This window comes from Patiria miniata, unplaced genomic scaffold, assembly GCF_015706575.1.
Source record: "Patiria miniata isolate m_02_andy unplaced genomic scaffold, ASM1570657v1 HiC_scaffold_9, whole genome shotgun sequence".
In the NCBI taxonomy this organism is placed as follows: domain Eukaryota; kingdom Metazoa; phylum Echinodermata; class Asteroidea; order Valvatida; family Asterinidae; genus Patiria; species Patiria miniata.
In genome coordinates, this window is record NW_024037076.1 from 15,004,130 (window position 1) to 15,019,338 (window position 15,209).

General features: G+C 40.7%; 1 protein-coding gene across 1 annotated transcript; it reads right to left on the reverse strand.

Moving 5' to 3' along the window:
- Positions 1 to 3,394: 3,394 nt before the first annotated feature.
- Positions 3,395 to 15,052, reverse strand: LOC119720604. The gene is made up of 4 exons (XM_038190339.1): positions 14,858 to 15,052; positions 7,443 to 7,562; positions 5,582 to 5,719; positions 3,395 to 4,162 (listed from the first exon to the last, which is right to left on the reverse strand). Exons 2-4 carry the CDS (start codon positions 7,551 to 7,553, stop codon positions 3,746 to 3,748), a joined length of 666 nt encoding a protein of 221 aa, XP_038046267.1. The 5' UTR covers positions 7,554 to 7,562; positions 14,858 to 15,052; the 3' UTR covers positions 3,395 to 3,745.
- Between the last annotated feature and the right edge of the window lie 157 nt (positions 15,053 to 15,209).

Below are 15,209 nucleotides of genomic sequence, written 5' to 3' on the forward strand. Positions count from 1 at the left end.
TAGTAGCCCGAATGTAAAATTTAAAAAGCCAAAAAATGACTTTCTCTCGTGTTTATTTATTGTATAGTGCTCAAATATTTGTGACTCGAATTGACTCGAGCTAAATATTTGACTCGACTCGACTCGACTCGACTCGACCACACACTGTGACTCGACTCGACTCGACCGTCTTGACCTAATGACTCGACTCGAGTCACTTCTTTAAAATGACTCGACTCGAGTCACAAAAATCAGTGACTCGTTACAACTCTGATTAAACACATTCGACTTTGTGTCTTTTCAACCTGCTGAGCATGTTCATTGCTTTCTTACATACCGTAGGAATAGGAATTCTAGGAAGGTTTCAAACCAACACCCACGTACATGTAGCTGTGTCTTTTGAGTAGCATTCAAGAATGACTTCACTTCAAACACGTTGCCCCTGTGCATACATGTACGCCGTCTCCATAGACTTTGTACACATGAGCGGCTGCGCTGCAAATGCGTGAAGCTGTCCGCGTATTCTGCCAGAAAACCAGCCGTGTTTTCAAAAGTACCAAGGCCAATAAACAACACTATTGCTGTGATTTGATGTTGAATGCGGATTTCATAAAATTTTCACAATTTTACTGCCATTTTTTTCATACACCTTCGTCGGATATCGACAACTAAGGTTCGTGCTCTCAGAGCACAATGTACCTCTAGTTATAAAATTTTTTGAAAAGTTTTTTCGTGATTCTACATCTTCAATATTTTCCCTTGAACTTGTTTAAGTCTCCGACGTTAGGCAACCCTTCACCTACTTTTAAGCCCAATTTAAGGACACCTCGTTTTATACCACAATGTTATCACTGTTAACGTGTTAACATGATTTTCCCATAAAGTTCGTTAGGTAACTGTACCAGTAAGCAGCATGTGAATTTGAAGTTCATCAAACTGAGGTTTCGCAAGACTACTTGATGATATCTGGAGACAAGGTAAATGTGCGCAACTTTAGGGTGTAATAGTAGCTATTTTAGATTGTTACTATGTCCTCATAATTATTCAGTCATTTGCATTAGATAATGGGACCGGCTCCACAAAAAAGGGTATTATGTCGCAAAAAAGTGAAATTGAGTTATATAGGCCTACATGGTTGGAAAGCCCACAATGTAAGCTTTCATTTGGTATACATGTACACATATGTATAATTGGTTGCCTTTCCACTTTGTTCATCAAAATCAACATTTCTGTGAATGAAACCTGAAACTGTAGGTATTAAAGATGTCATTCATGTCATTCACGACAAAAAAATGAAAATCCCAATTTGACAAAATTTTCACCCTCTCAATGTTGAGCGGACCATTACACAATAATGCACAGCGCGACTTAATAGTAAATACCCTTTTTTGTAAAGCCGGTCACAAATGTAATTGAAGTAAGGAAGTGCAAGTAGAAAAATAATAAATATCATACCTGAATATGGAAACAAATATATAACATGACAGGTATTAAAGATTTATGCAAATTAGGCATATTTCCACTAAAAATCCAGCATGGTATCCATCATTTTCGGATTCAGCACCCCCAAAGCAGGTAAAATACCGGTAGTTACATGTACATTTGTATGTTACCAACTTCTACTAAAAAATTCCTCTTCATGTAACATTTTTTTTTAAATATTGCCTAGACTACCATGTTTGCTTTCCAATGCACTTGGTCACGTGAGTGAGCAACTCTTATGTTTGAACTTCCCAGAAGTGAAACCCCACGAGTATGAAATCAAAACTGAACAGGCTTATCTCTAATTCCATAAACTTTGAATACAACCTTCTTGGAACATTCTACTAGGTCATTCAGTCTAGGTCGTCATACAGTCCTGAATCCCATACAAAAGTACAGGTTGGATTTGGGAGATTTTGTCACGAGCATGCAGTTACTGGGATGTTAATCTCATTTATTGCCAGGAAAGCCTAAGGGGCTTTCCCTAAATGTTACCTTGGGAGGCCCATGTTGCAATCCTGGAAATTTCACAGTGTACTTTTTCTTGTGTATTTTTTTGGAATTGAAGGGGTGAGCATGGTGAGGAAGTTGTCAAGCACACAGGTTTGAGGTTTTCCCAGTATAAATGTTGAGCAATGATGAGGAAACAATTAAGCAACAACCCACAAAAGTGTTTGAGGCTGAATATTGTACATGTGCAATACACTTTAGTCATGTTAGTATACATGGGCTTTCCCTTTAATTATGAAAATAAGTACATGTAGGGAACTCACTACATGTGGGCTACATGTACATAAATAGCATATTGAATGCTTTAAGGTGGAATGGGAGGAAAATTACTGCAAGGTAAAATCTTCACTTTTCTACTTCAAGAGGGATTCAGTCTTTTTCTTCTTTTTTTTGAGAAACTTTTTTTCTACCAGTCAGCTGAATAGTCAGTTCCTACATATTATCAGAGCATGTTCGTACTACGATACATTCTCCTTATACATTTAATAGCTTCTTGAGGGGGGTCACAAAAGTATCAAATTTGTAAGATCATCCCATGGTCTTTTAATTAACCCTAACTCCCCAGCCTAATTTACTAGGAACCAAGGCGACAAGGTTTCATGGGCCACTGCCATTCTGGCAAATTCAAACACCCACATGGGAAATTGTACACACACACTGTTGGACTTAGTTTCTGGAGGTATGCCAACCCCAGTGTAAAAGACCATCAGTTTAGGGGTACAGTACCTATCCCAACAGATTTAAACAAAACCTGCTGTTGAACTTTTATGGGTTGAGTTCGGTTAGGGTTAAGAGTGAATAGTGAAATGCATTGGAAAATCCCATGGTCTTTTAAAGCTGCAGTCCATCATTTGTAATTTGTGCATTTTGTTCGTTTGAAGCAACAAAAGAGTTCACAATCTAATGAAGGATGCTGAGCAACTAACCTGATGAAGTTTCAGCTAAGCTTCAGCTGTACATTCCGAGAAAAACAGCATTCTAAGATCTCAATTTCAAATCAAAAGTTACTGAATCATGTTTTGAATTGTTTTGAATTGCAGCTATACGCGACGTCGCGCACTGATCCGACTAATTATAACAACCGCGCGCGTGTGTGCGTCGTTCCAATACTTGTGCGCGCTGCGCTGAATAACAAAACGAACGACTAATTTAAATTTTCCTACTGTGCTTCTTAAGAATCACCATTGGAAATGCCTTCTTTCGTTGATTACTTCAAACTGACAGCTTCCCAGAAAGAATAATTTCACAGGGAGTTTAGTTCCCTTACTATCTTTCAACCAAGTTTGCTTTTCAACAATAATTACGCCAGTTACTTTTCGGATGGCTGCAAATGATGGACTATAGCTTTAATTAACACTAACTCCCCAGCCTAATTTACTAGGAACCAAGGCGACAAGGTTTCATGGGGGGGGGGGGGGGCTGTCGCCCCCCCCCATGGGCCCCCCCCCCCCCCCTGTGAATAGTGAAATGCATTGGAAAACACATCATACATACGGTCTTGTGTACGTAGCTGCTAAATCTGTACACTTTCCACTTTCTTGAAGCGCTCTGTCCAAATTACTTGGCAAAACGTGTCTACACTGTTTATCAGGACACCCATTTGATTATTTTTTACGTCAAAGCTACCGTAATGCAAATCCATTTGTGACTGAACTCAGCATTGAAAAGAGTTACTAAATAAATAATTAACTGGAAGGAATCAATGAAGCAGGTTTGCATTGATGGAACTTTAAAAAAAAGTCTGAAAAGGCATCCATCTCCGTGATCTATGCTGCTAGCTGGCTGGGATGTGCTTCGGACAGAAGAACTTGACATTGGACATATCAGTCGGAGTCATTGCCACAAAGCCCAGGCATCTTGCATGAGCCCAGAAGCTACAGCCGGGCTTCTGGCAGGCCAGATAGGAGTCTGCCTTCTTGCAGACAGCACAGGGGGCTTTCTTGCTCTGGGGCTGGTACAAGCTAAAGGAGCTGCTTGCCTGGGGATCTCTGCATGTAGCACTATCTTCAGAATGAACAGGTGTCTTCCTGGGCCGTCCTCTGGGTGTGGGTCCATGCTGGAGACTGACCATGGGTACTCCAGGCAAACCATCGGGCTGAAATTCTCCTGATCTGTACTCGTAAACGTGGCCAGCCTTTGACTTCAATTTGATGCTGACCGATGCACCGCAAATGGACGTCAGTTGATTTGCCTGTCAGGGTAATGAAATCGCAGCCCAATTTCACGAAGCTGTTACTTACGTACATGTAGCAAATTTATGTGCTCAGCAAAAAACAACTGGATACATGTACCAGCTACAACAAATTAACAGGACCCATGTAATTTCTGAAGAACACAAGACAGTTTTCTATAGTTTTTGTATGCATGATCTTTATACAAATGTACTGGTACCGGAACATGTTATATATCCTAGGAACGTACATGTACATGTTATAGATCCTACATGTAGGAACGTACAGGGAAAAAACGAACACAATATCTCGTTTTGATTTACATGTACCACCATTAATTGTCCCACTCTCAAACCCAAATTTTGCAGTCAATTGTAGCCCATTAGTGTGGAAAGACCCATACATATCAGCTTGCTCTCTTGCATAAAAATATGTCATTTGTAAAAACAGCTGACTTTTCTTTTTCTGGTATTTTTTTTTGGGGGGGGGGGGGTTATGGGGGAATAATTCCTCCACATTTGAATTAAGACACTCTCCAGACTTGAAACATTGTGTATAGAATTTATTTGGTTTCAAAACTTTCTTTCAAGTACATTTACACACACAGCTTCTAAAAAATATTCAGTTTCCAGAATGTCTAAATGAAAGTTCTGTTAATCCACTTTCAGCTGATAATACAACACTAGGATTAATTAATTTAAAAAAATACGGCAAGTTAAACTTGCCCGATCCCCCTGGCCCCTAGATGACGTTTGACCTCAAATGTCTCAAGTCATCTGTAGCCCCCCTACCCAAAGATTATGGTCACCTAGTTTGGAAGAGATTGAAGTCAGACATTTCATATGTTAGCACTAAACAGTTATTAAACTGGACGGACACATAGAAGGAATGTACACTATCGCAATATCCCCCTTTCAAGGCCGGGGTAAACATTAAACTGATCATTTCCTTTTTTTCCCCTCTTTGAATCTCTCGGGTCCAACACCAAAACCAAAATCTGGCCCCTAGACCATGTGGGAGCCTCCCAAACCAAAACAAATCTGATAACTCTCTCATTCAGACACAGAACATACATAAATACTGTCCCTAAGGCATAGTATGGCTTCAAATACAATGGACATTACCCTAGCAACAAATTCTTTAAATTTATGCAAGCTTTGATTGAAATTCATTCAAGTTTTTAGGATTAACATCCATTGCATACAGGCATTTGGTTGCTATGAAAATACAACCATTGTACACCCAAAACACCCAAGGTATCACAAACATGTACTCGAGTGTCAACAAAAGTGTCGTTGCAAATCTTCAGAAAGTTTGGGATACGGGAGGATGTTGCCCGATATTCACATGATCTTGGAAGAGATATGTCAGAACAGTCAAGCGTCTTTTGGTCTTGGATCCAGACTAAAATAACCTAAACCTTAGAACTCCCAGCTCACCTTGTCAAATATTGTCTTGCGTCTCTTAAAGAATGACTTGCATCTCCTCTGACTGTCTTGCTCATAGCTCAGATCAATGGGTCCCATATGGTGGTTGGGTCGTTTCTTAGCGGTGGGCTCCAGGTCGGGCTCACTGAACTGATTCAAGGCAAAAACTTTTTAGATTTATTAGTTCCCTCATATTTAAGGATTTTAATATGTGATTAAGTGAGCTCCTGCATTTTGGTGGGGGAAAAAATGCCAGGGTAATACACTAACATAAAAATATAGAGGCGAAGATTTCAAAATTTGTCGGTACTATCATATACATGTACACTGTTACAATGCGATGATCACACCTTGCGAATGTATACACATTTAAAGTCTTCACGTTTACAACATTCTTGTCACTCCAGTAAGTTCATTATTCATGCAAACCGTACACATCATGTAATCAAAGTGACTAAATGCCCCTTATAAACCTGGGCGTGTCGTGATCACGCCGGAGCTTCTACTCCTCATGAGGGACGTGTCATCGCTGCTGCTCTCCAGCCAAACACCATGGTTCATAATAATAATAATAATAATAAATATTACCCTGGATTGGACATTTGGGAGACATCCCCATAGACTTGTGCACCCAATTTTCAAACTGAAATGTGCCCTAACCCAATATTCCCTTGTCCTTTTTCCACCAATTTTGGTATGCTTACTGATTAGACCATGAGCAACAAATATAATCTACATGTAATTGCAACAATAAAATTGTTCCTCTATTGGGGGGACTGTGACAATAGGGAGACATGAAAATGTCTCCCTAATGACCAACGTAAAATCTAGCAATTACGTGCACTCCCTAAATGTCAGAAATTAATGTTGAATTGTGAATTTTTGTTGTTAAAATTTTTAGAAAGTTGACATCTGCCTGTGTACTTGTTTCAGGTGGCGAGTGAAAACAGAAGTTGTCCCGCATGTCTCTGCAATTATCTTTGAACACAATTTGCATGCTGCACAGTGTTTCTTGCCCCTTTTCCGCAGTCCAACAATTCCCAGTGAATCTTAGAGCCAAACAGCACCACTGCTGCGTTCATTTGACATACATGTACATGTTGTAGGGCTAATCAGTTTTTGCAGGGCCTTGATGTTTTTGAAGTTACAATAGGTCAAAATATCATCGTAAGGCATGTGAAGAGCATGAAGCAAGAATGCGTTACATTTACACGCTTATGATGTGTACCAGTGAAATACGCAGGCAACATAACTGTGCGCGGGTGCCAGCTACTCCGAATTAACAAGCTGCATTGACTGGTCTTCCTTCCAGCTTCAATCTCCTTCTCCAGCATGAAAACTTGCACTCAACGATTAAATGTTGTTTATGTTTGGAATAAAGACTAGACTCGCACATAATTCAGCTTGCAAATGAATAAAGCCATACCTTATTTGGTGCATTTTGTTGTGGTGTGCTAAGCTAATTTTTGTGCAGCGCCATGAAATTGGCCCCTGGTCTCAGGACCGGGCCCCGGTCTCGGGACCGGGCCCCGGTCTCGGGACCGGGCCCCGGTCTCGGGACCGGGCCCCGGTCTCGGGACCGGGACCAGGTCTCGGGACCGGGCCCCGGTCTCGGGACCGGGCCCCGGTCTCGGGACCGGGACCCGGTCTCGGGACCGGGACCAGGTCTCGGGACCGGGACCAGGTCTCGGGATCGACATGTGTACAAGTACAACACTGACCCCCACCTACATGTACACAATGTACATGTACCGTACATGTACATGTACATGCTGTGCGGTTACAAAAATGCCTATCACATTGTGTACATTTTTTTTTTTTTCATGTTATTGCACTTCTCTACATCACTGTCAAATTTTCAGGCAATGCTAACCTGTGTACATGATGTACTGTGCTGTGGAGCTGTACCGGTAGTTTCATCTTCACAAACTGCTATGTGTTCTTCTGAAGCAAGGGCTTGTAACAGTTCTGCTGCTTCTGCCATGTTGAACCTCTGTATAAAAGCAAACATGTACATGTACATAAAACCAATACGTTGCTTGACCCTCCTGTGCAAACATACATTCTGTGCAAAGTTGCCTTTTCAGTCAATATCAATGAAGTGACCATTTTCAACAGTAAAGAGCTCCCAGCCTACATAAAGCACGATTGACTGGCTATGACTGTTGATGTAACTTCAAACAATAAGCCAGCTGTGCCTAAATGTACTTCTTGTATATTAATGGAGCATGCTACCGGTATATTCACTAAAAATACCACATGTGGGAAACCTGTTCATGCGAACCAGAGATATTTATCCGAATGTTAAAAAAGGCGATAAGTAGGGTCTAAGTTACTCGGACTAGGGCCGCACCACGTTAGGGTAAGCCTACATATGTACATCAACAATTAAGTATGAGAACCATTCGGTTGATCATGTTCCAACATAGCCCTAGTCTATGACCCTCTGTGGCTCTGCCATACAACTGTACGTACATTCCAGCCAAAGGTTGGTAATTTGAAAACAGCATAATAATCAAGGTGTACTGTGATTGGCTCGTTGTTCTAATCCCGAATGCAATTTTTTTTCTGCGCACAACAGTACATAATAATTATGTACGTCATTTCAGCGTCATTTCAGAATACACTGGGCTGTGTGGCTACAAGTTGGGCAATTCCACGGTAACGGAAGGACGTTTTCACTCATTAAACAAAATTTCAAATGTGTGTATCACAGACACTGTTCATAGTTACAGCAAACAAATGTCACAATTGTATTGCTATAATGCTACTTTCATTTTCCACACTTTTGGGGGGCATGAATGCCTCCCGTTTATGAATTATGAATATTAATGAGGTCGGTAACGGAAGGACGGTAAAACGGACAAGGGTTTTCCAACTTACTCGCATTTTGCGTAAACTCTGTGAATTTTATGGGGCAATTATATTTTAAAGGTAAGAAATGGAATCCCTGAAGCTTTATCTATACTATACCGCCTTTCATTTGACTTGAAGTGTTTCGGTAATATAATTACAACGTTTTAAGCAGATTATGATTTGGTAACGGAAGGACGGTAACGGAAGGACAAAAGGTTTACTCAATTATAGCATGAATAAAATGTGAATTTACACTAATTATACAAGTGAAACAAATTGCTGAAATGTGTAACTGAATGTGAAATCAACAATATGCAGACCTGGCATAAATAATTATACCCAAGAAACCATTGAGATAAAGATAGAAGCCTGCTAATTAATGACAACAAAAGAAAAACGAAAACCACCCAAAACACATAATTCACGAACACAAGACAACTACAGAATTGGACTTCAAACCCATCACCTCAATCCTTAAAAAGTTTAAATACACAGTATTTGAGCACTTGAGTATATTGGTTACATGTTCGCCAACAACTTTTAATAATAATACCGGTAGGTTCAGTGGTTTACCTAAAGGGTGGGGGGGGGGGGGGCGACCAGCCTACATTTAAATTTAAGGTAAAAACATCTACCGGTAGAACTGATGGCTTCAGTTAGGTGTTGCTTTTAATTGAACTCTAAAATCAATGTTTGAAATCAAATTACAATGATTTAGAGTAGTAACAATTAATTTATAAACATCCAAACTGAAATTGTTAACTTGGGCATAATTTGTCAAAGATTGCACCTCACATGTCTTACACATGTAAATTGAATAAAAGTGCCCCAAAGTACCGGTACTTTCTGCCATCCCAATTTTGACTTAATTTGCTTCTGGAATGGCTTCACAGAATTTGTATCTTTCTCTATTGTCCATGAATGCTGATGGCAGCAACTTTATGATTTGATTTTCTGCAACAACTCCATACATGTACATGTACTGGTACATCGGCATATATGTACATGTACATTGTACATGTTGTACATGCCTGTGCCTTCCTTTGTAATAAACACCTTGCCCTGCTTATCCCGCTTTTGTGAAGGTGGGTCACATGAATGTCCTTTCAATGCTCATTATACATGCATGTATTTGCAGTGATTTTCATTTTTCAAACATGAGCGCAAATGTCGTAACATTTGATAAAAATACGATTTGTCCTTCCGTTACCGTCCTTCCGTTACCAATTTGGTAACGGAAGGACGTGATTTAATTAATTGTAATTAAAAAACGAGAAGTACAGCAGCGTCAGTTATCATGTCATATTGAAGGCCTGCCTAAACTTGCTTTGCACAATAACTTTCAATGCATTCATACTGCAAGTTTTAAAAATACATTAAAAATATTAATTTTTTCGGTAACGGAAGGACATTTTCGAAGGCTAAAATATTAGAAGTCACTGAAGCGAAGCAAATTACGCAAACTGTTAAAAACAAGTTTTAGTTGGTTTTTCAAGACCAATACTTTCTCGTGACAGAAACTGATGGCATTAGTACATATTTTTGTGTGTGTTTTGGTAGAATACTTTCATATCACTATTAATCACATTTTTAGGATTAAAACAGGATTAATACATAATCCTATTTTTTGGTATAGAAATGTATACAAAATAAAATTCCGACTTCAAATCTTGAAAATATAGACTTTTAGCTTTCATTTGATGCCAAATTTGTTTAAGTCACATGTATTTGAATTTTTTGGTGTCATGTCCACTTTGGTGTGGAATTGCCCAGTTGTCAATTTTGGTGGACAATTTACTGATGGATCTAACATCCTTTTTGTCAAATTTAAAAACAGTCCACCAAAACTGACAACTTTTAACGATACAGGGCAGCGTATTCAGCGCACCAATGACGTACATAATGTACCGTTGCGCGATGCAAAGCATACAATCCCCCCCTCCATCCCAAATGGTCAAGCCGAATGTAGAGTTGACCTGCTGAGGTCACGCGAAGATCGGCGCACGTGCAACGTACGTAAACACACATGAACATGACTTCTGTATTCGTCGGATCAGAAATGCGAGGCTGGTGAGTAAAAACTCAGATTTTCCACCCACAAAACTGTCCCATGATCCAAATATCAATGGTCCTAAAATATTTTAGAGTTTTGGATCAACCATGCCAACCTTTTGGGTGGATTTGTGTTTCAGAAATTGGAATTCCAGACAAACATGACAAAGGTATTTCGTCTATCAAAGGGCATTTCCAAAAGCCACAGTGTACTGACCCCCGAAAATTCACCGTGCTAGAAGGCTAACGGAGAGTTTCACTGTGCACGATCGCCAAAGGTTTACCCCAAAACACACACCCAAAATTAATGATTTATTACTATATGACTGTGACAGTGATTGTAGCCGTATTTTCAACAATTTCAATCACATCAATGCAACAATATGTTATTATGTACAAGTTCAAAAGTTTTGATGATAAATTTTCAAAAACGATTTGCGACGTCGCACTGCGGCATGCACGTCACGGAAGGACGATTTCGCTTGGCTCGAACATGTACAAGAGCGTGGCGTAGTTTACACATGGAGAAATACATTTGTAAGCCACGTTCACGGGTCTAGGCCAGTAGATATTTTTACCAAAATCCGGAACTAGAAAAACGACTGTTACATGTAGTAGGCCTAAAGGTAGAACCTGATATAGCTCTACTGAGTGGAGCGTTGAACTACGGTACCCTCCGTACAAACGCTCCACCGATTTGGCATACTTTGGTGACAGGTACACGGTCGACATGACGGTATGCACTTTGTGCATGCCCTCGCGAGGACAAAAGGCCCCAAAAAAACTGATAAAGAGAATACAAATGAAAAAGACACTAAGACAGTAACCCTGGATAGATCCACACATTCATGACATTCCATAAGACCCCTTAAATTGTACCAAACAACCGGTAATTTGGAAAAAAAAGAACAAAATAGTCTGAACTTACCGCTCACAATTAAATGTGTCTGCCGAGTTGTACAGTCCATTTCACTGACATGACTGATGCATAATTCATCGCGCGCGTGTGTGACGTCACCATTGAAGAAAACAAGTTGCGCTTACTCAACGACTGTTTCATGTAGTCATATGTGCCCTGCGCCGTCTGACAGTGTGGGCTTTTGGCGCGGAACACATATGACTACATGAAATAGTCATTGATTAAGCGCAACTTGTTTTTCTTCGATCGAGCAACGACGGTGACGTCACATCAGACGCCCTCATTCGGCAAGTCGGTGCAAGGTCTGAGCTTCACGGCAAACACATTGAGCTGTAAGTTTTCTGACTATTTTGCTCTTTTTTTTTTCAAAATTTTCGCTGTTTGGTTACAATATAAGGGGTCTTATGGAATGTCATGAATGTGTGGATCTATCCAGGGTTAGGCCAAAAAAAATAATAAGTCGGTCTCTGGTCAGCGCGCGCGTCGATTTTAATCATGCGCGTCGATCTTTTTTTTTCCAAAATGTTCCGCGGTAGCTCCAACAGCGCCCTCTATTTCCACACCTCCTCAATTTTTTTTACCAAAGAGCACCAAGAAATGGGAAATTGCACCAAGGTAAATGATCGAAAGCACCAAGGCAAATTATGGAGGACACCAATGTACATGAGGACACCAAAAAAGCAAAATAGTACCCACCTTGTCTGTACAAATCCAAGTTTGAAGAAAAAAAAAACGCAAAAAAAAAAAAAAAGCCGCGTGGCCGCGTCAATTCCGGAACTTTGGTCTGACCAGAGACCGAATATTTTTTGGGGGGGGGGGCCTTACTGTCTTTCTCATTTGTATTCTCTTTACCGGTTTTTTGGGGTCTTTTTGTTCTCGCGTGGGTATGTACACTATCATGCTACTGTGAAGCCGTCACCAAAGTATGCCAAATCGGTGGAGCTGTCGAGCGCAATTTGTATGGAACGCCAAAGACAAAGAGGCATTTAATGTGATCATCGAATCGGTGATACACTTTTGCAATCGGTGATGCATATTCACGATCGGTGATGGACTTTCGCGATCGGTGATGGACTTTTACTGGTGATGCATATTCACGATCGGTGATGGACTTTCGCGATCGGTGATGGACTTTTATTGGTGATGCATATTCACGATCGGTGATGGACGTTCGCAATCGGTGATGGACTTTTACTGGTGATGGGCATCTTCACGATCGGTGATGGACTTTCGCAATCGGTGATGGACTTTTACTGGTGATGCATTTTCACGATCGGTGATGAACTTTTGCAATCGGTGATGAACTTTCACGATCGGTGATGGACTTTTACTGGTGATGCATATTCACGATCGGTGATGAACTTTTGCAATCGGTGTTGGACTTTCACTGGTGATGCATATTCACGATCGGTGATGAACTTTCGCAATTGGTGATGGACTTTTATTGGTGATGCATATTCACGAGTGGCGATGGACTTTCGCAATCGGTGATGGACTTACGCGATCGGTGATGGACTTTTACTGGTGATGCATTTTCACGATCGGTGATGAATTTCGCAATCGGTGATGGACTTTCGCGATCGGTGATGGACTTTTACTGGTGATGCATATTCACGAGTGGCGATGGACTTTCGCAAGCGGTGATGGATTTTTACTGCGATAGGCATTAGAGCTGGAGTTATTCAAGCTAAAATGTGCTTTAAAAACACATTTTGTCTAATTTTTTTTCGCACTTACACAGCTTTCTGGATTCCTCTTGGATGAAATCAAAAGGTGAGATGAAAATTAATATGTTTGGCGGCAGATAAAGTGGCGATTGAGTATGGACATTTTCCCCTTCTGGGATATTGATAAGCACTGCTAAATCTCAATGTTTCTTTTCATTGACGCTAATTGAATTCCCCTTTTTATTTATTTCTTTGTTCATTCATTTATTCCATTATTTCTCCACAGTCCATGTAGGCCTACTCGTGTTTTGCACATTTTTTTCTTCATCAATGAAAATCCCGCCCGCAAGGTTCTCAAATTGCGATCGCCTTTGCGCAAGTTTAACCTTGCGCACGCAAATTAAAATGGCGCAGGGTAATTTGTGAAGCCTCGACTCCAGGGGCGCGTGCTCGTTCCTTACACTAACCCCTGGCTGTGATGATGACGTAAATGATGCTGAATGGCTATTCACAGCGTACTGCGTGCGCATTTCGAAGATTGCACGCCGGGCGCGCCCATAATGCGCTCGCGTGCTTTGCACGTAACATCACGTACGAAAACAAAATTGTGATTCAAAAGTCGCGATGCCTGTACGATATGGATTATGTCAGCCGCGTTTTTCGCTAAAAAAAACCCTGTATATGTGGTTGTAAAGGCACGAAAGGGGTAGGCCTACGAACATTCAATACAAATCTTTGCTAATTAACACAACGTCCAAACGTTGTGTTTGAAAGGATTGATTCTTAAAAATCACAACTTTTAACATTTTAAAGATGGCGTCGGCACGTAAAATGGATAAACTGCAGCTCTAATTATAATGTGCCGTATTTTGGCACATTTAAATAACACAATTCCAGGGGTTACGATCGCGCAAGGCATAGCCATGGTGGGAAACAACATGGCGCTGCAAGATCGTACCCACGGGGCACGAGGTTGTATTGTAATTTGCGTGCTTCGGGAGTCACTCGCGCAAGTTTAAACTTGCGCGCGCAAGTTTAAACTTGCACGGGGGACTCAAATTGCGCTCGACATGCTCGACCATTTGTGTCGACAGAGCTAAACCTGATATTGATAAGGCAGTGGATATTTTGCCGGAGACGGCAAACCTTTAGTAAACGTTAGTTTGCCGGATATGCACTGAACATGCGCAGTTACTGTTTTTTTTGTACAAGTTTACACATTTTCCGGTGACAAATTTTAGTCTGGATCTGGCTCCATGCTAGCTGGAGTTACCCAGCCCTGAGTTTTATCATTGGGAGACAACCCAATGATAAAACTCAGGGCTGGGTAACTCCAGCTAGCTCCATGCCAATATTATCGTTGTGACCTCGTATTCACAAGATGGGATTCAGACCATTTTATAATTTCGGACTTTATTTCCCTTTTTAAAAAAAATCCTCCAGAGCCACAAATCTGAAAAAGAAAATGTAATAGGCCTACTCTGCAATAAAATGTTTGAGACATGTTAAAATAATAAAAGAAGAATATTCTTATTTATTATATTAACCACTACACCAAACGTGCTACACATCTTTTGATGGGAATTTCATACATCTAATAATTCAGCCCTATCTTAAAGAGTACAACGCCCTCTGTTGATATGGATTGCCGCCGGCAAACCTTTAGCCTTTAGTAAACGTTAGTTTGCCGTCATTACCTCCGGCAAAATATCCACTATAGTGACTCACATGACTCAGTAATGTTCTCCATGGTACTAATGTAATACTAATAGTCATGCTAGTAGTAAGGCCTACCTTTTTTAAGTAGGTCTACGGTGGAAGGGAAGGAGTTAAAGTCATTACAAGTTCTGGTAAAGCACACAAACATGACACAGGAATTCCACAGTCATGACAGTCACAGAAATTGGAAAATTAATTGGCACCTGGCCGGCCGGCCACGGCTGGAAATAAAGCGCGTGTACTGTAACTTAACTTGAATTGCAGCCGTAGTGTGCCAACCTCGTCCCCAGGGTGTCGAGCAGTACGCGCCCACCACTACCTGCTCTGGAAACAAACGTTGGAAATAAAGTAAGCACTGGGGACGAGGTTGGTAGTGTGCATGTGCACCAGACTGGTTTTAACAAAGAATGAGCCTATCTTTGGACGG

Coding starts and splice junctions, on each gene's coding strand:
- LOC119720604 (XM_038190339.1), bottom strand. CDS start 7,553: ATGGCAGAAGCAGCAGAACTGTTACAAGCCCTTGCTTCAGAAGAACAC. Junction 5,720..7,442: donor ACAGTACATCATGTACACAG/GTTAGCATTGCC, acceptor GCCTTGAATCAG/TTCAGTGAGCCCGACCTGGA. Junction 4,163..5,581: donor GCAAGACAATATTTGACAAG/GTGAGCTGGGAG, acceptor TTACCCTGACAG/GCAAATCAACTGACGTCCAT.